Here is a 25,294-nt window from a genome sequence, read left to right as displayed (position 1 = left end):
CGTAGCCCAAATCCAAAAAAGTAAAATACTGTTACGCTTAGAATTTTAAGACGCATCCAATGATATATAACTTGAATTTCGCCTCTGAAATTCGTCTGAAAATAACCCAAATTTCGCTTGAATTTAAAGGTTAAAAATAAAACATTTTCTCACCTTTCGATTGGCTCATCTCGACCTTGTTGATAAGACCTAAGCCAAGCCCAGACTCAAGGGCATTATCCGGAAATCGAGAATCTACCATTTTTTTTCTTCTATACTTAACCAAATTTTCGAAAATCTCAAATTTAACCAAGTGTGAAAATATGCGATATTACACCTTGATTTGTAGATCTTACCTTTTCTTGTAAGAAAAATTGCATAGCAAGGTCTTTTTGTATGTATATACCTTTCATAAAAATTCAAGCTTCATTGGCTTTCCTAAACTTTGCAAGATTGGCATAAATTTTGAGTTCAATATTGCTCATAAACTATGCCAATATCTTAGCATGTTCACTTTTTAAATCCTCTATTTTAAATTGGTATTCTTGGATAGCCTTCTCTTTTTCCTCTTCATTTAGAGCTCTCTTTTGACCTGTTTTCTTCTTGGTGAGCTTCAATTATGGCTCGGGAATCATGCCACAAACATAGCCCCAACAATTTTTTTTCTTTGAGGTGGTTCTCCACAACAACTGCCTACATTATATAGTTGGTTTCATTCAATTTGAATGAAAGATCGATCTTTGAATCTTTATTGGTCATGATGAGGAAGAGAGAAAAGAGAGGTGAAGAATAAAAATATGATTAAAGAGCACAATCTCCATGAGCACTTGGTCACACGAGCACCACAATCAATAAGGCCCAAGGGTGAAATCACCTAGGGGCTCTAATACCATGTAATGAAACCAAATGTGCACAAATACAATGTCATTAATGGGCTATAAAGAGTGCACAAACATAAAAATCTCTAATAAGCTAAATACAATAAACCACAAAGGCTAACATAAACAACTCACAAGAGTAAAAGAGTAAGAGAACACCAAAAATATATAAAATAAATTGTATTGATAATGTTTGCGACAAGAATACAAGAGAGAGAGAAAATGACACTTTATATAGGCCACGAAGAGGCTCTTAGAGCTGTTGGGGAGCTCCCAACGCCATTGGGAAGTCCCCAATGGCTCTAATAACCTTTACAAAAAAGCCCTTTCACAAATGTGAAAGGGACAAAAGTAAAAAATACAATGCTGCCCTTAATGGGCAGCTCCTATTATACAGAAGGGAAAAGACAAAAATGCCCCTAGAGGGCATTACAAATTACAAAACATAGAAGCATAATATATATACATATAAATGTATATATATATATATATACATAAACAAGTATTATACATATATAAATATGTATATATTTTAACAATGCACCCATGAACTCTAAATATAATCCCTATCAACTTAAATGACTTATGCTAAACTAACGTGGACAAGTCCCCTAAGTCTTTAAATATCATATGAGCCTTCAGCAAGTACAACAAGAATGAGTTTCATTTGCAATAATCCCAGTTAGATGTCATAATCATCATCATCATCATCTTAATCCTAATCAAGCCATGCCCTGTCTATATAAAGGTTAGTTTTACTTGTCCTGTTTCTCTTATGTCTAGTGCTGAAAAAGTAAGTCATTCTTTGTTCCTTCTCAATGCCTCCTAGCAAAGAGTTTATTGTCTTAGATCCACACTAGATCCTTGACAACTAAAGATAACCAATCCATTCCCTTCATTTCATGTATCAAAAAGACGTATAAATTATCTCAAATGGCATTCCTTGATACTATCTGTAATGAAAAGAGCGGAAATATAAGAGACAACCCAATAAGGGTAAACAATAAACAAAAGAGTGCACAAGCACTTAGTCCACCAAGGGACAATACAACCAAGTGAAACACAATCAAAAGAACACAACAAAAGCCATTATGAGCAAGCACAAGACATAAAAAAATATGTTCTTTTCACTTAGAAATGCTTTAGAAAAAGCATGAATAAGATACAAGGAGAGTGCCTCTAAATAGGCACTTGAGGACACAAAAGGGCTGGTCCATCTAGTTGTTGGGCCAGCCCAACAGCCATAATAAAAAAGGAAAAGAAAAAAAAGAAAAAAGAAAAATACAGGAAAGAAAAGACAGGTCAGTCCCTAAAGGACTGACACCTATTACAAGGAAAATGACTGAAATACCCCTAACAAGTATTTCAGTTTACAGAAAACAATATATATATAAGGACTAGATAAACTTACGGTGTGATCACCGAAAGTTTGCCAAGAAGAGACAAAAACAAGGTGAAGCCAAAGCCTTAGTAAAGAAATCCGAAGCCAAAAATGCTCAAATTCTCTCTTGGTTCCTAAATAACATGAAACTCAAGATTGCCGCAAATATAGTTAAATTCAAAAAGGAATGTGAGACTTGGATTTTTCTTAAGAAAATATTGTTGTGCCCAATATTTTTGCACAAACATATTCTTGAGAAAAATCCAAGTCTCACATGCCTTTTTGAATTTAACTATATTTGCGGCAATCTTGAGTTTCATGCTATTTACGAACCAAAAGAGAATTTGAGCATTTTCAGCTTCCCAATCTTCCACATTAGTATTGAAATCTTTAAGTGTTTTATCTCTTTCCTCATCACTAAGAGCTTTGATTTGATCTTCATCCTTTTTGGTGAGTATGAGTTGAGGTTCACATATGGTACCACTCACGTACCCCCATAGTTTTTTGCCTTTGATATGATGCTCCATGGCGGCAGCCCACATTAAGTAGTTGGAGTCATTTAGCTTGAACGTGATCACCATCATGGATTCTTCTTTGTCCGTCTTGATTGAGAGAAACAAGGCTTGTGAAAGATTCTTCTTATTGCAACCACGATCTTTGGAGAAGTTTTACACAATCCCAAGATCCTATACCATGTAATGAAAAGAGCGGAAGTACAATATACAACCCAATAAGGGTAAACAATAAACAAAAGAGTGCAGAAGCACTTAGTCCACCAAGGGACAATACAACCAAGTGAAACACAATCAAAAGAACATAACAAAAGCCACTATAGGCAAGCACAAGACATAAAAACATATGTTCTTTTCACTTAAAAATGCTTTAGAAAAAGCATGAATAAGATACAAGGAGGGTAACTTTAAATAGGCACATGAGGACACAAAGAGGCTGGTCCATCTAGTCATTGGACCAGCCCCAACAGCTATATTTATAGCCGTTAGGACTGGTCCAATGACTAGTTGGACCAGCCCAACAACTATAATAAAAAAGGAAAATACAAAAGAAAAAATACAAGAAAGAAAAGATAGGTCAGTCCCTAAAGGACTGACACCTATTACAAGAAAAATGACTGAAATACCCCTGACAGGTATTTCAGTTTACGAAAAACAGAATATATATATATATATATAAAGGAGACACATTTATAATTTAACATTTTCTCCCTCTTGACCAGGCCAACCTTAGAGCTCCTTTAGTGTATTCTTTTTTTTTTTTTGAAGAATCCTTCAATGTATTCAATTTAACACATGTATCTTTTGTGCTCATACGTGCATGTGTGTCAATATGTGAGAGAGAGAGCTTCCATATGACAGTTGATGGTGTTCCACAAACATGTAAAAGAGATTTAGTACCCAGTTAGTTCACTCTCTTCCATCATGTGAGGCCATATAAGTCACAGCATTTAGTTGTGGTCTTTATATTAAGATTTATTCTACCTTTCTTACTTTTTTCTGCTTAGCATGTGCCCTCTCTAGTTTCTAAATTATTTTCTAAAATTACAATAAATGGTTTAATGGCCCTTTCTTTTTCATAATAAAAATAATCTAATTCACCAACAGATCCAATTCTGACCTAACAAGACTTGGTGTATACCCCTCAGTCTACCCTTGGTTGACTCACCTAGACAATCAAAAACCAGACTCAGTGAATGAAAGACTCACCCAAGCCCCTTTTTCTAAATATTCATGATTAAAGTTGATGTGGACTTGACTTTGGATGTGCGCTGAAGAGTGCACCTTTATTACCATACTGGAAATATGGCCACTTGTTTTGATAAAGCTGCTCTTACATCCATTCCACTGATAGGTTCCACATTGTTTATGTGCATACACAGATCCTCATAGTATCTTCAACAAGCTTTTGGCAAAAGGCTGCCTTTTAACTAGCAAACACAGTACTATGATGATCAGTTCCAGTCTAGTCACCAATCCTTCACAAAAGTTCCTTGTTATGAACACTAGACAAAGTAAAGCCACATTCCCTGATTACGTTACTGCTGGAACCAAGGATTTTAGTTTATGAAGTCTCTTACATAATTAACAGCTGGAGAAACTAGATTGACCAAATGAAATAAGTTGACAAGAATCTGAAGTCACATTAGTAGTCTGAGTTACAAGCCTACTTTGGACTGTGTAGAATCTGCATTTTTTGCTGTTGGCAAACTTTGCACAGCTTTAGATGCAATATGAGATGAATTTTCCAAACCTGTAAAAAGCTTTTTAGTCAGTGTCAAAGCAGTAGAACAAAATAATCAGTAAAGTTTTAACATGCAACTCATATCACATATGTATTACAAGGAAATGGCAAATGTGATCATCATTATAAGGAACTAACAAATGCAACCATCAAATATTTGTAATGTGAGGCAGGATTTAGTAACCAGATTTTTATGAACCATATTGAGAATATTGAAGATTGCCACTGAATATCTTCCAACAAGAAGTCCAGTTAAACTCTACTGAAAAAGAGAAAAAAAACCTAATATATCGTAGTTCATGCATCTGACTAAAGATATTACAAATGCTGCAATTCAGTATTCTTTCTTAACCACCTGTCAACAGAACACAAGGAAATAGGATATCCATCCCATGTTAGCAAATGCACACTTATTTGCATTCTGGAGATTGAAAAGTCTGTCAATACTCCCTCAGTTTTATATGGTACAACTTTGTTCAAAAACAGCTTCAATAGTGTCAGCGTGTAGCATAGTCCTTACACACTGTTATTCAATTTTCTAGACCATAGTTAATCCATCATCTACATTTTAGTTACAACCAGGATCCATATATTTCAAATGATTCAATCCAGAGAAGACCTAGTTGAGCTAATTATAATTTGAGAAATTTTTTGTTTTTAACCTTTAAATTCAAGCAAAAATCAAGCGAAATTCAGGCAAAATTCGGAGGCGAAAATCGAGAATATACACCGTTAGATGCACCTCGGAATACTGATCACATTGGTGGCTTATTTTTCTGAATTCGGATGTAACGCCCCAAAATCCTGAACTTGTAAACTTTTTGGGAAAAATTTAAATAGCTCTGCACTTAATCCTTTTTAAGAGTTTAAAATGGTAGTTTAACGGAAAATGGTGTTTGAAATGCCAAGTGAGCGAACCTTGGGCGCATTACTAGCGAACTTTTCTTTACATAATAGATTTGTATCTCCATGTAAGCATTGAAACCATATAGATTAAAAAACAAGGTTTTTGATAATTAAAGTGTATACAAAAGAAAATTTTCAAAAGAAATCCTTATGCAAAATTTCAAAACGTGTTCAGGAACGAAACACCAAAGAAAGAGTGGGATCTTGATATCATCACGTCATCGCACTATTGTCTGCCGTACCGACCTAATCATCACCTTTACTCCATAAAACGGGTCAAACTTATAAAAATTTGGTAGGTGCATAGATATCAAAATTCAGAACAAGACTAACGTATGCGTTGTTCGTTTCGTGATGTGCAGTTCAAAATAAGTAAAATGAGCATAATAATCTTGTTTTAATAATTAATTATCCTGAGGATACGCAAAGGAAAAACGTAGAAACAACTAAGACTGCCCGGTGGTTTGTTATTCTATATATTTTGATACCTCAGACAACTAGCTGAGTCCGCTCCTAAGGAGACGGCCAATGACCGAAAGGGAATTCTCTAAAGGCCACTTGTTCAAAGGGATACATCTGAACTTCTGCAGAAGTCATTAGGATCTACCACAAAGGATAATTTTTGGTAGCCCAGCCCCCTAACTTCGATGATCGGGGACATAGAGTCATTGCTACTCGAAGAGCGTAGTTGTTAACAACTTGTCCATCAGTGTAATACCTGTGATTTTTATCAGATAAATAAACTTGAGATTTAGATCCTTAAGCTGGTACAAGGATATTTTTAGCGTCGTATTTGTTTATTTGTATTTGGATCTCGGGTATCCTGTTTGGATCTTCAATATAGGATCCTTATTGTCTAGTGTGATTCTTCAATATTGCACCCCGAACATCTTAATTTAATATAGATGTCGGTCAATGGATCAGATCTCTGATATTGAAAATTTAATAATAAACTTTGAACAAATGGATTAGATCTTTGGGATTGGAACCTCAATATCATGGTCAAATTTGATATTGGATCCAGGTCAAATTCAGTGGATCCGTGAAGTTTAAATCCAATGTTAATGAGAAAAATTTTATATTGGGCCTATAACACTTTAGAGGGATCCAAAATAGCATAGGCGATGGTTGGATCCACATTTGGATCCTGGACATCAGAGAGGTAAATAGGGTAGGATCCAATCAAAAATTTATGTGTTGTTCCATACTAGCTTTGTTTGGATCCATGTATCTTAATTCAGATCCATAGTGTGAAGAAACTTCAGATCCTTAGATCTGGATTTTTTAAAGGGTTTCATGAGCAAGATGGATCTTGGATCCATAGTAAATTATGGGGGATCCATAACAAGGTCATTGGACCCAAATAAAATTTTAATTGGGGTTACATTAAAAAAAAAATTAATACTTTAAAATCTAAGAGGAGATCCGGATCCACGAATGGATCCGGATAGGCACAAGCATGGACCCAATGAAAGGTGGGCCGCGGGTCACGGGTTCGGTCGAACCAAACCCGCACCCATTCATGCGTTAAAATGAAAGAACGAAAGAAAAAAAAATACAAAGCGCTAAGGCTGTGCTGGCCCGATAAAAGGGGTGTTAGGGTTCTGAATGAACCCTAACACAAGTCGATGAGAGAGGGGGGCACTGCGCAGCCGCCGGGGAGGGTTCCTCCCTTTTCGGGCACCCTCCTACAAGAAGGGGTCCCCGAATCCCCTGCCTCCCACGCTTCTCCTGTTCCCTCTCTCTCCCTATAGATTCCTCTGCACGGCAGAGGATCGGACGTGGCCGGCGGACCTTCCCACTCTTTCTTTGTCTCCTCTCCCTCTCGAAGCTCTTGCCCGGCAGCAGATCAACCGAAGTTGGCATACCTCTACTCTCACGACAGCAACCTCCAGATCACCGAAAAAGGTAGGATTGTTGTGACTTTTCTTGTTGGGTGTGTCGCGTGATTAAGCCTGTGAGATGGGTTACGGTAAAGCCCTATTGCGAAAGGGGGGAGGAAGGGGTTTCAGCTGCTATTAATATATATATATATATATATATATATATACACGGAGGTTTTGGTTTGTCGTGAATCCCCAATTTTTTGCATTGTTGAAACTCGGGCTGGTAACCACGATGCTTGGCGCATGCGCATAATCCCCATGGTGCCTATTGAATTTATGCAAAAAACCCCAAATCTTTGATTTGGAGATTTCAGTTTCAGGTTAACAGGTAAGGGAATGTAGAGGCTTTTTGGTTTTTAGATCTATGTTAAAAAGGGGGGTGGTTTTATGGTTGCCGGAAACCCCAGATCGACTGATTGGGAATTTTGACTGCCATAGAACCCAAATTAGGTTTCGGATTTCTATATTGAAAAGGGGATTCTTCTGGTTTCAGATTCCTGACAGGGGGTTCGATTGACTTAACACCTGCCAGGTTGAACAACCTGTTTATGTTAATAAGATGCTAGATTAAAAAGTATGTTAAATCGATGTTGAGTTAGATGTATCGCAGGTTCCATTCTGTTTTACATTCAAAATTTGCATGTTAGAATGGTTATTAATCTCTGCGTACATTCAATAAGCAAAAGTAGTCTCTGAGTATGCATTAATTATGTAACGCCCCAAATTTCAAACTTGCGAACCTTTTCAGAAAAACAGGCAAGTGACTAGAAATATCTCTTTCCTTTAGAGTTTGTTTATGAAATCAGCGGAAGATTTTCTTTTGATAAATCATAAGGCAAGCTGAACACTTTGGGCACGTTAGCTAAAAGAACCAAAATTCAAAGATTCGGATATCCTAAGGGAAATCCGATACAAACGCAAGCGTCCAGGACGCGAGCTAAGAGTAGGAAGAAGAAGTCTTGAAGCCACCTTGCAATCGCGCCATCGCCCGTAGTGTACCTAATCATCACCTGTACCCATAGAATGGGTTAGTTTCGCGAAAAACTAGTAGGTGCACAAGAGAGGCTAACAGGAAACTGAATTAAGTACATTTAATTCAGTATTTTACACAGTTTAAAGCAGATATGCAATTAAACAGGTAAGCAATGCGAGCAGGTGAATAGTACAAACACGTAAGTAATACAAGCGAGTCAGCAGTGCAAGCGAGTAAGGAGTGCAAGCGCGTAAGAAGGGCAAACAATAAGCAGTTCAAAGCAAGTAAGCAGTTCAACTGACAAACGCAGCATACGATTCAATTGATCGTAGACTGTGAACCACCATACAACTAGCTTGTTCCCGTTCTTAGAACGAGGTCTCTGCACTAAAACAGTATCAGGACATCGTTGGTCGCTCTCACGACTTCTAACAAACGCTTTGTCCTGAAAAACCTTAATCTATTCCCATCTCTCAAGGCCTTACGCGGCCAACAGTCACCGGTTATGACGCACAAAGGCGTCATACTTCTTCAGAAAAGCTCACCCTTCCGTAGAAGGTCTAAAACATAATCACTAACTCAAATCGCTAACTCAAATCGCTAACGATCTGATTCTCACATATGAGTCCTACATGTAATCATGCTGAAACAGAAAGCCGAAACTATGAATTCATAGTTGGCTATCACAAACAATCGCAGAAGATCGTCACAACTCACCATAACTTTCTGTGGTAAGCAAAAACACAAGATCCACATCGGATCGCTCGGTCCGGGAGATATACCACCTGACAAGGAATTACCGCCCTAGAGGGTATACTCGGTCTTGGACCATACACTTCCTCACAGGAGTTCACCGTCTTTGCGGCTACCCGTTCGTGGACAGTGTACATCCTCACAAAGATTTTACCGCTCTAGCCGGGTCACCTGATCTTGATCATACATACCCCCACAGCGAACCCTTTGGGAAACAGGTCCCCAACAAATGCCATATCTAATGAAATTCATTGAGATAGACGCATCAACACAAATGACCGCTCTCAGGGTCGATAGCCACTAATACAAACAAAAATATCAATGTCGGATCACCTGGTCTGGGAAATGTATAACCTCACAAGGAATTCCGCCCTAGATGGTATACCTGGTCTTGGACCATACACTTCCTCACAGGAGTTCACCGTCTTCACGGCTACCCGTTCGTGGACAGTGTACATCCTCACAGAGAATCTACCAATCTAGCCGGGTACCTGGTCTTGATCATACACGCCCTCGCAGATAATCCTTTAGAGATCAGGTGCTCGACAAACACCCTACTCGGTGATACACGCATCTATACAATGGACTGCTCCGAACAGTTGACTGCTCTCGATGTCAGTAGCCACAATATGGGCACAAGCATGTATATCAGCAATATGCTTCGTATCACTCCACGCAGAAGCATATAATCCTACACATCGTATGATTGCCACAAGGAATATTGCAATCCTCAAATAGGCCCTCAAAGCATGTGTAAACGACACATGGGAACGCGCAGGTATGGCAATTCAGTTGATTCTATGGGCGAAGGGTAACTAACTCTACCCGTCAGCCAAACAAAACAACTGAATAAGACAAACACTCATAACAATGCTCGTAAAACATATAATTACCATAAAATGACCCAGTCCATCGACAAGTAATTAAATTGATTGTAAGGCATAAACCATTACATCAAAAGCCATTCATAAGCAATCATACGACAACAGTTATATCACAATATGTAAGCAGCTTATAAGACAAGCGGACACATCAATCCTAGTTGCCACCAGTTTGTAGATTACGAGCTGTATGCAATCACATCAATCATAAGAGATGCAAGCCAACAAGTGCTACGCTACAATAAGCACCAAAACAGTTCGACCAAGGGATAAAGCAAGTCACATGCTAATATGTAGCAACTGGTATAATGCTATTATTATAAGCATTTAACTAGTATGAGAAACTCCTTATTACTCCGCAAAGCACTGCGTAAGCAGTTTAACCAACTAGAGTAACGCCTTGACAGGCGTGCACAGTTCAACGAGTAGCATACTGAGCTATCAAGCAAGCAAGCGAATTAGTAGTGCAAGAGAAGCAGTAGTGCAAGTGAAGCAGTAGTGCAAGCGAATCAGTAGTGCAAGCGAAACCATAGTGCAAGTGAATCTCACGACCCACGACCAGTGTGAACAGACCTTATGTTTCGATAATTACCGCTGGACGGCATTAGCCGAGAGAGGATTCCCCAGAGGCTGAAAAGCAGTTCCACGGATGCATCCAACTTCTGCAGAAGTGTTGAGCTAACTTGTGTAGCCCCTATCCCCTAACTCCAATGATTGGGGAGGCCGGATCTTTGCCCGTGGGGTGGTTGTTAACAACCTGTCCATTGGAGTTTTTGTACCGATCTGTCCTCTCCCTTGACAGACAACCAGAAGCGAACGGGTGCGTTAGGGGTTGCTTAACTAACGACCCATTCTATGTTGTGGTCTTTAAACCACTCGAGCATCTTGCCTGTGAAGGCGAATGTGAGGCCATTTATGTGATTACAACGTTTTGCATTTATCGTTGTTCGAGGTCGCACGACCGTCTAATCCGATCATCGCAGTACTAGACGTGTCGTGCACGACTATAAGTACTCTAGGATGAAGGGGGTATAGCTCGTCAATAGAAGCCTCAACAGGAGTGTTTCACAAAGATATAAAGTTTATCAACTTTAATCTATCTTTTGAAACAGCAGTACCTTGTGCCAACATTATGCATGTGATTTTCTCGAATCGCATCCGCTATCGGGGTATCTACATGCCTCGCATGACTCGACACCGGCCTCGATAGACGGGATACGGGTTTCTCAACAGGACACCCGCTAAGAAGTTCGCTCGAACCCCCAATTCGGGATCACCCGAGATATGCCAAAAAGGGCGAGCAGAACCGGCCAGTCACATCCTTCCAAATGCTTCGATTTGGAGCAGTCTTTGATGCCTTTGCGCAGCTCCCTAAAATCTCAAGTCGACTCTGCAGGACTGCGCACACGAAGAGTCGGGATCCTTGCGAGGTATCCCTCTCCTTAAACGGAGGTGTATCTGTAACGACACCAATCCATACACTTTAAAAATGCGGAATAATTTTTTTTTTTTTCAATGCGGAAACCTTTCCAGAGATCTGAGGTCCTCATAGTTCCAATTTCCATTGGATAGCCCAACCACTACAAACGAAGTTACAATCATCATCCATAAAAACCAACTACAACTATTTTATTAATGAACCCATAAGAGTCTCATACACAACTCGAAAGTGAAGTAATCAACTGCAGAAAGTAAAAAGAAGTAAAACTAGAGCCACTCTGTCTCCTGCTGAAACTGACAAACACAAGTATAACTGTCATCCATCGCCAGTAGCCAGTCCAGCCTCACTGTTCACCATGTCCTGTGAAAAACCAACAAAGTAGGGTGTCAGAACCGAAATTCTGAGCATAGCTACTTCTAAAGAAACGAGGTGAGATAAAGAACATGGATAAGATTTCATGCAATGATTTGAGTGAGTGCAGATGTAAAATTTACAGCATTAAAATATCCATACCTACCAACAATTACATATGCTCACCAATCAAGAACAGTAAATCAGTACCATATATCAAGAACTAAATTTCCAAATCTTGCAGCATGATTTCAATAAGTAAATCCTATGCTACCACCAACTTATGTCATGATATAGATAATGATTCAAACATGCATGATCTAATGCATAACAGAAAAATGCATGATTATGTGCAATGCATGATTTCTTCTGTTATCTTTCATTTAAGTTTCATCTTTCCATATGCATGCCCTATTAGATGCACACAACCTTAAGTTCCTCTTTTTAATTACTGTTGTCCGCGGATACACCAAACGAGTACAATCCCCGATGTCAAGTAGGTTCCCAGGATAGCTTAACACACAATTTGTATTTTGTTACTGGGTTCCAACTTAGCCCTCGACCGATATCAGAAAACAGCACCATCCATCGGAACATTAGACCTTCACATCTAATGTCGGGGATACAAGGAACACCACGCCCACAAGTGTCACTTCCTTGGTACCATAACAACAGCTGTGTCAAACACACCACTCCCGGGTAAAGTGGCGGACTCTCCCTAAAACCGTGGCCAGGAGAAAGAACCTCAATATCGGGTTCAGGGCACCAAATTGCAGCACACGGAGTTTTTGTATCCTCACAGTATCTACAAGACCGGATATCCAAGATTCTCATACTCCAGATGAGATATCCCAGAATGTATATTACACTGTTCTTGTTCTTTTTATTAAAGTTAATTCTTTAAGTTTGCAACACCATATGCAAAAGTAAAGTAAAAACCTGCATCCTCCTTTGCGGGGGACCCATTCTGGACTCCAGCCCGTATAAACCACTAGAACAGTGTAGTAACGTGCCAAACCATCTTATGTGGTTTAAGTGATGCAATTAAAAACATATGTGAAAGGCCACGGCTCTCCAGGCCGATAATGGTCCATTTAGGCCATCGGTGCATCACATAATAAAACCAAGTAGTGTTTACCCATAACACTATGCCAATAATGTCAAAAGCATGTACACTCATGCAATCATAACCCAATCATATGCATGTCAATTATCAATCATATGCATTTCCACTATATGTGTGTTACTTACATCACATACGGGTATCAACCAACCCATGTCTTCTTTTGAGTGAGTGTTCATGTACCATTTCACATAATGAATCAAGCATTCATGCCCAAGAAGAATTATCAATAACCAAGTCATGCTCACATTCCAGATTTCACAACTAGTATGATGAAAAGCAAAACAACATTTACATAATTATTGGGCAAAAGCGTAAGCTTTGCCATATGCTAGGAAAGTTAGTCGGGCTTACCAATCCCAGACCCGCCAACCTCCTAGCTAGAAATATAGTCAATTCATTTCACTCAGTCCATTCAGTTCATTCAACTGAGCCAGTCAACCAGCCCAGCCAACTGGATCAGCTGAAGTTGGTTGTCCAGCAAGCACCGTCGATTATGCTAATAAACAACCTAAAGCAAAACATTAGGTAACACATGCAAGATTCTATCGGACCTTAATAATTCATGTACCTAGCAGAAGTGTATCACACTATTCATGAATTAACTATTTAGGATTGTGTATATCCATTTATGAAAATAGGAAATCAGATTTACATCATTCAGCTGACTACGAAAATGTATGGAAATCAATAGTAACCAAAACATATATATATATGTATATATATATATATATACATACATAGTCAGTTGGAACACATACTGATTTTAAGTCTAATTCAAAACATTGTATGGTGCTGCATCATCAAACACATCTAGCCCCTGTTTCGGTATACACAACAGTGTTCCATTTGAGGATAGCCAGATTTCAAAAATAAAGGAAATCAATTAACAAGAAATTTCCTATATGCAGATCATCGCACAGTCCCTTTTTAATCCCCTTTCAAATTACAGGCATAGACATCCCCTTTGATATCACAATAACCAAATGCAAACCGAAAATGACTTCAAATTCTGGAAATACAACATTCTTATCAGGTATACACCTGAACCAAAGCAAAAACCAACTATTTCCCATGTTACAAATTCTACAACAAAAACCCTGATGCCCTAGTGCCTTTAAACCCGTCAAGCACACAACCATTAAGTTTAAATTTATCTTTAGATTTATCTTTAGATTTATCTTTAGATTTATCTTTAGATTTATCTTTCAATGTACATCAATTATCAGCTCCAAATACCCACCTGGGGTATCTAATCCATCTTGTCCATTCGGCCAGGCATGTGTCTAAATTTCTCACAAGCAATTAAAGAATTACAGCCCATTAATTCCTTAGAGAGCATGGTTATATACCCCTTCCACAATGGAAATCCGAAACCCCCAAATCATAGATTTGGGCTTTCGGATTAGGGTCGATGGAAACCCCCAAAACAAAATTTTATTCACGAAGTAACCAAGGAAACAAAAAAATTCGGCCATAAAAAAGGGTCCCCATGGACCCTCGCCTCAAAAGATTACACGGGATCGAACCCATGTTCGATCCCTCACCTAGAATCGAGAGGAGCACCGTACCTTATCCGGCGATCCTTCCGGTGATCGGAGGCTGGGGACGCGAAACAGGACCGACTGGAGTCGCTTCTTGCTGCTGCCGTGACTGGGGAGCTCGTCGTGGCCTGTGGGTTGCTGCAGTTCACCGACGACTTCCAAATCCACCGGCGCGCGCACACAGACAGAGAGAGAGAGGGAGAGATGAGGGACGAGAGAGAGACCCGAGTGAAGAGGGCCCCCTCTCCACTCCCTTTTATCGGCCAAGACCCCCCTCCTCTGCCGAGAGGCGCGGGGTTGTTACGCTCTGCGTAACCCCCCTGCCCCCCTTTTTATTTTCAGATCTAGCTTTATCGGGCAACCCTTATCGGGTTGCCCTTTATCTTTTAAAAAGGCTGCTACAGGGCGCGGATTGGGTCCGGACCCGAGACCCGTAACCCGGCCCCAACCAATATGGATCCACAAGTTGGATCCAAATGGATCCAACTGTGGATCCTCGGATTAATTTTAAAAACTTAAAATTTTATTTATTTATTGTTATTATTATTATTAAATCGAGATTTAAATCAATTAATCCTAATTACCCCGTTTATGGGTCCTAGATCCGAAATGTGGATCTAGGCCCAATTTGCATAATTTGAAATATTTTATAATATAAACAAAAATTTTGGTAGCAAAAATTTTCGGGTTTTACACCTCATTTCAAGAACCAAGGTCAAGGAGGAAATGATCGGTATGGCAAAAGAAACTATAGCAAATTGAATTGCTACTATTGTAAAGAACCCGGACATATCAAACCTATGTGTCCTAAATGGAAGAAATTGATTGCAACGGCTATGGCATCCCAAGCGGAAGAACGACCTTCTTCATCAAGTGAGTCTCTTTCCCTTCAACAAATCGTAGAGGCACTACAACCTCTTCTCAAGGGAGGCACTTCCGGAGCCGCTATGTCATCCTCTTCCCCCGGTAAGACATCTTGGCTTTTAGATTTCGGGCATCATTTCACATGACCCCTAGCTCTTGCTCTCTTTCAAATTTTTCTAAAAATTCTTTTCCATCCTTTGTCTCAACCGCGGATGGAAAATCTCTTGAGATTAAAGGAATTGGTAATTATGAAAGAGAAGACTTCTTTGTTCCAAAAATTTGTTTTATCCCAAACCTTAATTTAAATCTTCTTTCTATCTCCCAACTCTTGGACCATGGTTGCGATATAAAATTCTCTTCTAATAAATGTTGGATACAGGATCGTCAATCCGGGAGATTGATTGGGGAAGGCTCTAGAAGAGGAGACCTCTACTACGTAGATTTTCTTCAAGTTCCCAAGAGTCAATTTTGCAACGTCGTCCAAAACAAAGATATTCATGTATGGCATAAGAGATTGGGTCATCCCAATATTGTTAAAATCTCCTATTTGTATTTTGTTAAACATCTTTGTAAAAGTGATTTTTTATGTAATGAATGTATTCTTGGGAAAATGAAATGTTTGCCTTTTCCTCAAAGATCCATGTTTACGACAAAACCATTTGAGATTGTCCATTCCGATGTATGGGGACCGGCTCCTGTAATGTCAAAAGGAGGATTTTCATATTATGTGATTTTTGTGGATGACTACACTAGGTTTTGTTGGATTTATTTTCTTAAACATAAACATGAAGTTTTCTCAACTTTTAAAAGTTTTCACATGATGATTTCAAATCAATTTAATGGATGCTTAAAAATCTTTAGGTCTGACTCTGAAGGAGAATACCTCTCAAATGAATTTAAAAGTTATCTTGAAAATTTTGGTATTCTTCACCAAAAATCTTGTCCGAAAACCCCTCGACAAAATGGGTTAGCCGAACGAAAGCACAGGCACATCATTGAAACAACTAGGACTTTACTCATTTCTCAAAACATTCCAAAGAATCTCTGGGCTGAGGCAGCCCTTACTTATGTCTATCTCATAAACAGACTCCCATCGAAAAATTTAAACAAAATTTCTCCCTTTGAAAAACTGTACGATAAGGAACCTGATTATAGCAGGTTAAGGGTCTTTGGGTGTAAATGTTTTGTTCTTACTGATAAGAATGACAAACTTTCTCCTAAAGCCATTCCTTGTGCCTTTCTTGGCTATTCTGAAACCCAAAAGGGGTTTCGTTGTTATGATATCAAAAGTGATAAATTGTATGTTTCCAGAAATGTGAGTTTTTTGGAAAATCTTAGTGGATTCGAACGTTGTGACCCTCATAATGAAAATGTGGATTATTCCTTTTTATTTGATTTACTGAATAAAGACGATGATACTAGTGATAATGAGTCAGATCAAAGTAACCCAAATGAATTTGAAACTGAGGAAAACATCTCCTTGCTTCCTTCGTCACATCAACATATTGATGAAGAATTACCTAGAGACCCTATGTAAAACCCGCATTTAAAAAAAAATAAAATTGTTTTGGACCCGGGCCGGGTCGGGTCCGGACCCGACCCGGGACCCTCTTTTTTTTTTAGGGTTTTAATAACCCGACACAGGAGAAAGGGTTTTGTTAAAACCCTTTCCCCTGTGCGCCGCACCCTCCACCCCGCCTGTGACCCGATAAGGGAAACCCATCGGGGTTTCCCCATTTATCGTCCCCCTAGCTCTTTAAGAGCATCGTAGGAGGGCGAGGGGAGGCACGCCTCCCCTCTCGAGCTTCCTCCCCCGCGCCGGTCTCCTTCCCTGCTGCGCCTGCCGCCGACGCCGGGAACCACCCCCCCCCCCGGTACGCCGTTCTTCTCTTCTCCTCCCTCTTTTCTTCCTCACCCCCCTCCTTGTCACCTCGCCGGGAGGCCGGGAGGCCGGCAGGCTCACACCCGCTGCCGCAGGCCTCCCACTGCCTCCCTGTACCATCGGGGCCCCGATAGGTGGCTTACGCAGCCCCTGTCGTCCCCTTCTCTCGCTGGGGATCGCCGGAGTGCCGGCAGGGGACCTGAGGCCCCTGCGACCCCCCTCCCTGTCACCTCGCCGAGAGGCCGGCAGGTGGTTCACAGCCACTGCCGCGGCCTCCCACCGCCTCTCTGTGTCGCCAGGGCCCCGACAGGTGGCCTACGCGGCCCCTGTCGTCCCCGTCTCCCTCTACGATTCGCCGGAGTGCCGGCAGGGGACCGGTGGCCCCTGCGGCACCCCTTTTTGCTGCCACTTCGTGCTGTCGGCAGGGGTTGGCCCCTGCCGACCTGTGCTTTCGGCAGGGGCTGGGCTCCCTGCCGTCTAGTGCTGTCGGCAGGGGTGGTCCTTGCCGACCTGTGTTGTCGGCAGGGGTTGGCCCCTGCCGACCTGTGCTTTCGGCAGGGACTGGGCCCCCTGCCGTCTGGTGCTGTCGGCAGGGGTGGCCCTTGCCGACCTGTGTTGTCGGCAGGGGCTCAGCCCCTGCCACTTCGTACTGACGGCAGGGGTTGGCCCCTGCCGACCTGTGCTTTCGGCACGGGGCTGGCCCCCTGCCATCCTTGTGCTTCTGGCAGGGGTTGGCCCCCTGCCATCCTTATGCTTCCGGCAGGGGCTGGCCCCCTGCCATCCTTATGCTTCCGGCAGGGGCTGGCCCCCTGCCATCCATTGTTTCCGGCAGGGGCTGGCCCCCTGCCATCCATTGCTGTCGGCAGGGGCTCAGCCCTTGCCACTGTGCGCCGTTGGCAGGGGCTCAGCCCCTGCCACTTGGTGGCTGTCGGCAGGGGTTGGCCCCTGCCGCTACGCTATGTTTAGGCAGGGGCTTGTTCCCCCGCCGCTTGTCTGTTTTCGGCCAGCAGGGGCACACCTCTGCTGTCTCTCTTTTCCTATAGGTAGGTTTGTCTTTCTTTTGCTCCGCATGATAATTAACGTAGCACTGTTGCAGACTTCGTATCGGACCCCCGCTCTGGCTCCGTGGCCCGAGCCTCGTATCATCTACACGCGTAGACGCACGCAGCTGCACGACATCCCGAGGTAGGGGAAAGTCGCACGAAGGGTTTGTGTGAATGAAATAAATTATAAGGATTCTGTGATAGAATAATTTATTTGACATGCATTCTTACTCGTAGAATTTCTTAACTGGTGATTGTTTGTATGGTGTTCCCGCTCCCGTATTTGTTTTGAAATTACATGCTTATTGTGAGCTCTACGAGTAGACTCCTTGCTAGAAAGATCTTATTATTGTATTTCCGCCTTGCTCACTGTTATAAGTTACTATAGATGCATTATTGGTTATTGTCTGATGAATCTTGTATGAGACTTCTTGTTTCTTAGTATTCGAGCATGCCAAGTATAATACAGATTTTTACAAAACTTTGTGATGGGTTATCTATCGAGAAACCCACAAATTACTATCATTAGAACTGAAGACAGGTATGATACAAATAGTATTGGGGGTCATTGAGTACCACGAAGTGATCAAGCAACTCTTTATTGATATCAATGAGATAATACCAGCCTCCACAGGCCCATTTGCTCACAAGGCAATACATGCATGAACCAAAAGTATCATAGAACATTTTATGTTGCCCTCTCATCGTAGTCGTATCTCTAGGGAGGTACAACCGTACTTTTGGACAAGTACGTCCCATGTGGGTTACGATGGTTGGGGGATGAGGTTGTAGCAACCTCGATGCGTGCAATTGGCACAATGCTGAGATCACATAAATGGTGACCTTTCGCCTTCACAGGCAAGATGCTCGAGTGGGTCTAATAGACCAGAGCATGTAGGATGGGGCGGCGGTTAAGAAAACCCCGTCGTACCCATTCGATCTTCACGGTTCATCAAGGGAGAGGATGGATGGTACAAAGACTCCGATGGACAGGTTGTTAACAACCACCCCACGGGCAAAAGACTCGGTTTCCCCAGTCATCGGAGTTAGGGGAATTGGGATTACCATAAATTATCCTAGGTGGTAACTCCCAGGCACTTCTGCAGAAGTTGGATGCATCCATGGGCCACGAATGCCTTTGGGGATTTACTCTCTTGGTCACTGACCGTCCCCTTAGGAGCGGACTCAGTCAGCCATCCGGGTTAATGAAAACACCTGACATAATAAACCCCCGGATCGGTCTCGGCTGTTTCTACGTTTCGCGTCTGTGCGTACCCACAGGCCAGTTAATATCAGAACTTAAAGAATATATTCAGGAATAGATATAGATGACTGAGACTTACACTGCTTCTCTTTGCACTTATTACATTTGCTAGAATAGACTACAACTGCTTTAATTGCTTAAATATCATAACTGCTTATCTCATGAATGTCCTGTTTTATTCTCATTCTACTTATCTATTCGTGCACCTACTAGTTTCTTATGAAACTGACCCATTTCATGGGCAGGTGAGGAGTAGGACTTCACTGGCGGCCGATGGCGTGGTGCAACGTGGATCAAGATTCATTTTCTTTCTGCTGGCGGCTTGGCTCTGGGACTTTTTGGAGTTTTCTTAGATTTATTGAACTTTGGAATAAAAGACCCATTTTGTAATAAACTGCAGATTTTAATCGATTGCCTTATTTCCTAAATTCTTTTAAGATGTTGTACATGTGAATGATGGTTTTTCAGCTAACGTACCCAGGATTGTTGAAAAACCTTGTGTCCCTTTTTAAATGTCTTCCGCTGTTGTTTTTAAATATTAAACTTTAAATCTTTGAAAGGTTTTTCGATAAGGTTTTCGAAATCACAAGTCGAAATTTTGGGGCGTTACACCCTATCACCTATACTCATAGAGATCGAAACAACTTTAGGAGTGCTCTTGACAGATATAATGATGCCAGTCCCAGTGCCTCTCAGAATGAAGTAATCCCTCGTAGAACCGAAAAAAGTAGAAGGCCTCCTTCTAGGTTTATTTCTTATTGACTCTTTTTCACCAAGATATAGAGTCTGCCTTAGTGCCATCCACTCTTATATAGAACCTAAAAATTTTGAAGAAGCACGTAAGTGCCCTGAATAGATTAATGCAATGGACAATGAACTTGAGGCTCTAAGAAGAGCCAAAACTTGGGAGTTTCAAAATCTTCCTAAAAGCAAGAAAACAATAGGGTGCAGATGGGTTTTCAAAGTAAAAACTAAAAGTGATGGATCCCTTGAAAGGTATAAAGCTCGCTTGGTTGCAAAAGAATATAGTCAAGAATATGGTATTGACTATGAAAAAACTTTTGCTCCTGTAGCTCGTATGGACACTGTCCGATGCCTTATAATCGTTGCCTCTATCAACAAATGGATGTTAAAAATGTATTTTTAAATGGTGATTTAAGCGAAGAAGTTTATATGGATGCTCCTCCTGGAATGGAGACTCCTAAGGGAAAGGTGCTTCGTCTTCGAAAAGCACTCTATGGTCTAAAACAAGCCCCCAAGGCTTGGTATGATAGATTTAACTCTGTGATATTGTATGTTGATGACATGCTCATCACCGGAAGTGACTCTAACGGGGTTAAGAGTATAAAATCTATCTTAAAAGATAAATTTGAAATGTCTGACTTGGGTTTTCTAACTTATTTTTCGGGAATTGAAGTAGCATACTCTCTTAGAGGATATTTCTTATCTCAAACTAAGCTTGCTTCTGAGATCATTGACAGGTCAGGTATTACAGATGAGAAGCTTTGTGAAACTCCTGCGGTAGTAGGGGCAAAGATGAAAATTGATAATGGGGTTCCCCTTTTGGATCCTACACCCTACAGACAGCTTGTAGGATCTTTGATGTATCTGAGTATTACCAGACCAGATATATCCCATGCAGTCCATACTGCAAGTCAGTTTCAGCATGCGCCTACATCCGTTCACATGAGTGTCATCATACGAGTCGTAAGATACATAAAGGGTACTCTAAATAAGGGAGTTTTTCTGTCCTCTTCTTCCGACTTAAAATTGATTGCTTATACTGACTCTGATTGGGGAGGTGACCCAAATAACCGTCACTCCACCACTGGTTTTTGTGTATTCTTAGGAGACTCTCTGATATCGTGGAGATGCAAGAAGCAACAAAAGGTGTCGCTCTCCTCCACAGAAGCTGAATATCGTGCCATGGCAACTACTACCATGGAGATTATTTGGATTCATCAATTGCAAGAAGACATGGGGATTACAATAGAAGGGCCCACTAAGCTTTGTTGTGACAACAAGAGTGCAATCTACATTGCGAAAAATCACACATTTCATGAGCGGACTAAACACATCGAAATGGACTGTCACTATGTTCGTGAAGCATATCTCAGAGGAGTCATTGATCTTCCTTATGTCACATCTGAATATCAGTTGGCAGACTTTTTTACCAAAGCCTTGTGCGCTCCGCGGTTCAACTTCCTTCTTGGCAAACTATCAGTCATCTTGCCCTAAGTTTGAGGGGGGGTGTTAAAATATGTAAAACAATCTTGTATTTTCGTATATATATTTTATATATATAAGGTGATACATATACATATATTATATATGTATATGTATCTACCTATTATATATATAAAATATATATATATTGCTAAGGGTAGTTTAGGCATTTTACACATATTCATTTTCATGAATATGGTTTGTATTTTTCCTTTTTTTTCGTTCTTATTTTTGCTTTTATTTAATTAATGCATTGTACTTGCATTGGGAGGGGCCCAACCCACTAGTCGTTGGACCCCTCCAACGGTCACATTTGTGGCCGTTGGAGAGGCTCCAACGACTATGTGGAGCCCCTCCCAAGGCCTCCTAAATGCCCTATAAATATAGGCAGCTCCTCTTGTATTTTCTTAAGGGTTTTGGGATTATAGCCCAACCTTTTAGTTGTTTATGAATCTTATGAGTGCATTTGCACATTTGTGATTCCGTGTGTTGTGCTTGTTGTGCACAAGTGTTTCAAGTGTTCTTGGTGTGTGTATGTTCACACATTTATTCTCAAAGTTATTGCGTTATCAATTAAAGTATCTTGTTGAATATACTTTTACAACTTTCATGTCCACAGTATAAGTTTTATTTTCAATTTTGTTTATTTTTCCTCTATTCTGCAGGTTAAACCAACAATCAGCTTTCATATGTCCTCTTTTGTTACATAAGAAACAAGTGGGCACTCTCCTCTGATTCCCTTCATTAGAGACACCCAAAATATTAGGTGTAGGTAAGATACCACGTCCTCCCTGTCCAAAGCGACCTCGGCCTCTGCCCCCTTGATGCCTTGCATTCCCTCGTCCAAAACCTACAGAAGTCCCCACAGCCAAAACTGAATGAGAATGAGCTGATTCATTTCCTTCTGCCCTTTGTTTCATAATCATCTCATGTTGGAGAAGTTTCGCTCGAAGATCGTCAAAATTGGGCAAGTGAGGAAGACATGTCAAAGTTGTGGTAAACATGTCAAAATCAGGGCCCAACCCATTAAGGAGTTGTTGTACTTTGTCTTTATCTGAAATAGCACTCCCAATAACAGCCAATTGGTCAGTAATACTCTTCAAGCGGCTTATGTATTCCATAACTGTGATGGAGCCTTTCTTTAAACTTTGAAACTCATTCTTTAAATACATAACTCAGGCTTCTGATATCTGAGAGTATGTCTGAGAGAGCTTACTCCATAAATCTGCCGCAGTGCAATCATCTGAAAGAGTAGCCAACACTTCTTGAGAGAGTGTTGACGTAATATACGCAACCAAAGATTGATCCCGTTTTCTCCAAGTGGTATACTCCGGATTCTTAATAGATTTCGTAAATGCATCACCCCTTTCATCCTTAGTTTCCTGCAAAATAAGTCATGGTGGTACAGGAATGGAACCATCCAGATGTTCATCGAGATCCTAACTGCGTATAAACGGAAGTATTTGTCTCTTCCATGTTAAGAAATTAGAATGAGTAAGTTTTTCTGTAACAAGCTGATTTAAGAAACTTGCAGAGGGACTGGATGACGAGTATGAATCCATATCAATGGCAACAATGAATAGGCGAACAAAAAGGATTGAAGAAAGCAAACTAAGTTGGGATCACTTGATCAATCAGCAATGTTGCAGTAAGAATACGTACTTGTGCAACCAATACCTTGAAAAGGGAATTCCCCCTTCTTCTTTTTTTTGGAGAACGAGTGTAATAACCAAAAAAAAAATTAAGTTTGGATTCGGGTCGGATTCGGACCCGGACCCGACCCGGACACGAATGGAGGCACCGCCTCCCGTGTTTTTAAGACAGGGAGGCAGGGGTTTCAAAGAGAACCCCCGCCCCCCTTCTTCCTCTCTCGGTCTCTCTCCCCCTCAGCGCCTCTCGCCCTCTCATCTCCGTTCCTTCCTGTGGACGCCGACGACTCGCCGCCGGCCACCACCCTTGTCTCGGGTACTGCAGGCATCGACGGCAGCCGAGAGCCTCCGATGTCGACGCTGTCGCCGCCGGCGACTTCCAGGTATGCGCCTCCCCGTCTTTCGTTCGTCTCTCTCTCTCTCTCTCTCTCTCTCTCTCTCTCTCTCTCTCTCTCGATCCCTCGTTTCTCCGTTACGCAGGGAGGGGAGGGTCGAACCACCTCCCTGCTCCTGTTACGGCAGATGGGGCAGAGGAGGGGCTCGCTTCCCCTCCTCTCTGTGCCCTCTGTCAAGGCAGGGGAGGGGCCGAGCCCTCCTCCTTGCCTTTTGTTACGGCAGAGGAGGGGCTCGCCCCCCCTCCTCTCTGCTCCTTTTGTTAGGCAGGGGAGGGGCTGAGCTCCCAGGGGAGGGGCTGAGCCCCCTCCCTGCCCTTTTGTTCGACAGGGGAGGGGCTGAGCCCCCTCCCTGCTACTTGTTACGGCAGGGGAGGGGGCCGAGCCTCTCCCTGCTCCCTCTTCTCGGGTCTCAGGCAGAGGCTTTGCCCCCTGCTTGTTTGCATGTTCGACCGGCAGGGGCCAAGCCCCTGCCTCTTTGTGAATTCGGCAGGCAGAGGCAAAGCCTCCTGCCTCCTCCTTTGTGCTAACGGGTGGGGGGCTTGACCCCCTGTCTCTTTGCTCTTCTAGCAAGCAGGGCGACGCTTCGGCCTCCCTCGTTGCCTTCGTAAGGCAGGGGCGCAACCCTGCCTCCCCGTTGTTTGCTGACAGCATGTCAGCAGGGGCTCGTGGCCCTGCCTCTGCTTCTTGCGCTTATAGCAGGTGCGCATGTGCACGATGCCCCTGCCTTTGATTTTCTGTACGTCAGGACGGCGATAGTGCCCCTGACTTTCTATTTTGGTATTAGCTTGCTAAGATCGTTACTTTTGCAGCTCGTACGACAGATCCTGCTCGCGCTCCGTGACCCGAGTCGCCAATCGCGTACATCCGCAGACGACAGCAAGCTTGCAACTCTCAAAGGTAGGGGAAGATTACACAGAAGACTTGGACAATTGAATTAAGTTCAGTTAACTAAAAAGGACAATTAAATAAATATATATGTATATATATATATCATATATATTTATACGAGTACGCATTTAACTCCAGGACGCGGTTTCGCGATCCTTGTCCCTTTACTTTGCCGTTGCGCATCGTGCAAAGGTTCTGCGTTGCACTCCTGCTTACAGTTTTTACTTGCCATTGTGCATTGTGCGAGGGTTTGTGTTGCACTTCTGCTTATCGCCTTTACTTTGTCGTCGCGCTTTGTGCCTAGGCTCTTGCCTTAGCATATGTGTTGGTATTGCCTTGCTATTGCAGATGACGTGCAGGTTCTTGCTCTTTGCGTATGCCTTAAAGGCATCCTAGTGGAGGATGCAAGGGGCATTTACCCCTCTCCCTCTTGCGACAAGAGTTCAGTCGGGAGCGAGCGGCACATCCTCGTCTAAGGAGAAGGATACCTCGCAAGGATCCTGGCTTTTCGTGTGTGATGTCCGACAGAGTCGACTTGAGGTTTCAGGGAGCTGCGAAAAAACATCAAAGACTGCTCCAAATCGAAGCATTTGGAAGGATGTGACTGGCTGGTTCTGCTAGCCTTTTTGGCATATCTTGGGTAATCCCGATTTGGGGGTTCGAGCGAACTTCTTAGCGGGTGTCCTGTTGAGAAACCTGTATCCCGTCTATCGAGGCCGGTGTCGAGTCAT

The 25,294-nt window shown here is 42.0% G+C and overlaps 1 protein-coding gene across 1 annotated transcript in view; it reads right to left on the bottom strand.

Moving 5' to 3' along the window:
* The window catches only part of ATXRCC1 (BRCT domain-containing DNA repair protein), a 174,489-nt gene that overhangs the window by 105,921 nt on the left and 43,274 nt on the right, over window positions 1-25,294 (bottom strand). Inside the window, exon 6 of the mRNA XM_090017649.1 lies at window positions 4,421-4,503. Coding sequence (XP_089873775.1) covers window positions 4,421-4,503 — 83 coding nt within the window. The remainder of the gene's footprint in view (window positions 1-4,420; window positions 4,504-25,294) is intronic.

Source organism: Nuphar pumila, chromosome 9, assembly GCF_984573655.1.
Source record: "Nuphar pumila chromosome 9, dmNupPumi1.hap1.1, whole genome shotgun sequence".
Taxonomy (NCBI): domain Eukaryota; kingdom Viridiplantae; phylum Streptophyta; class Magnoliopsida; order Nymphaeales; family Nymphaeaceae; genus Nuphar; species Nuphar pumila.
The sequence above is the reverse complement of the archived record's forward strand: the minus strand, read 5'-3'. Positions and strand labels throughout refer to the sequence as shown.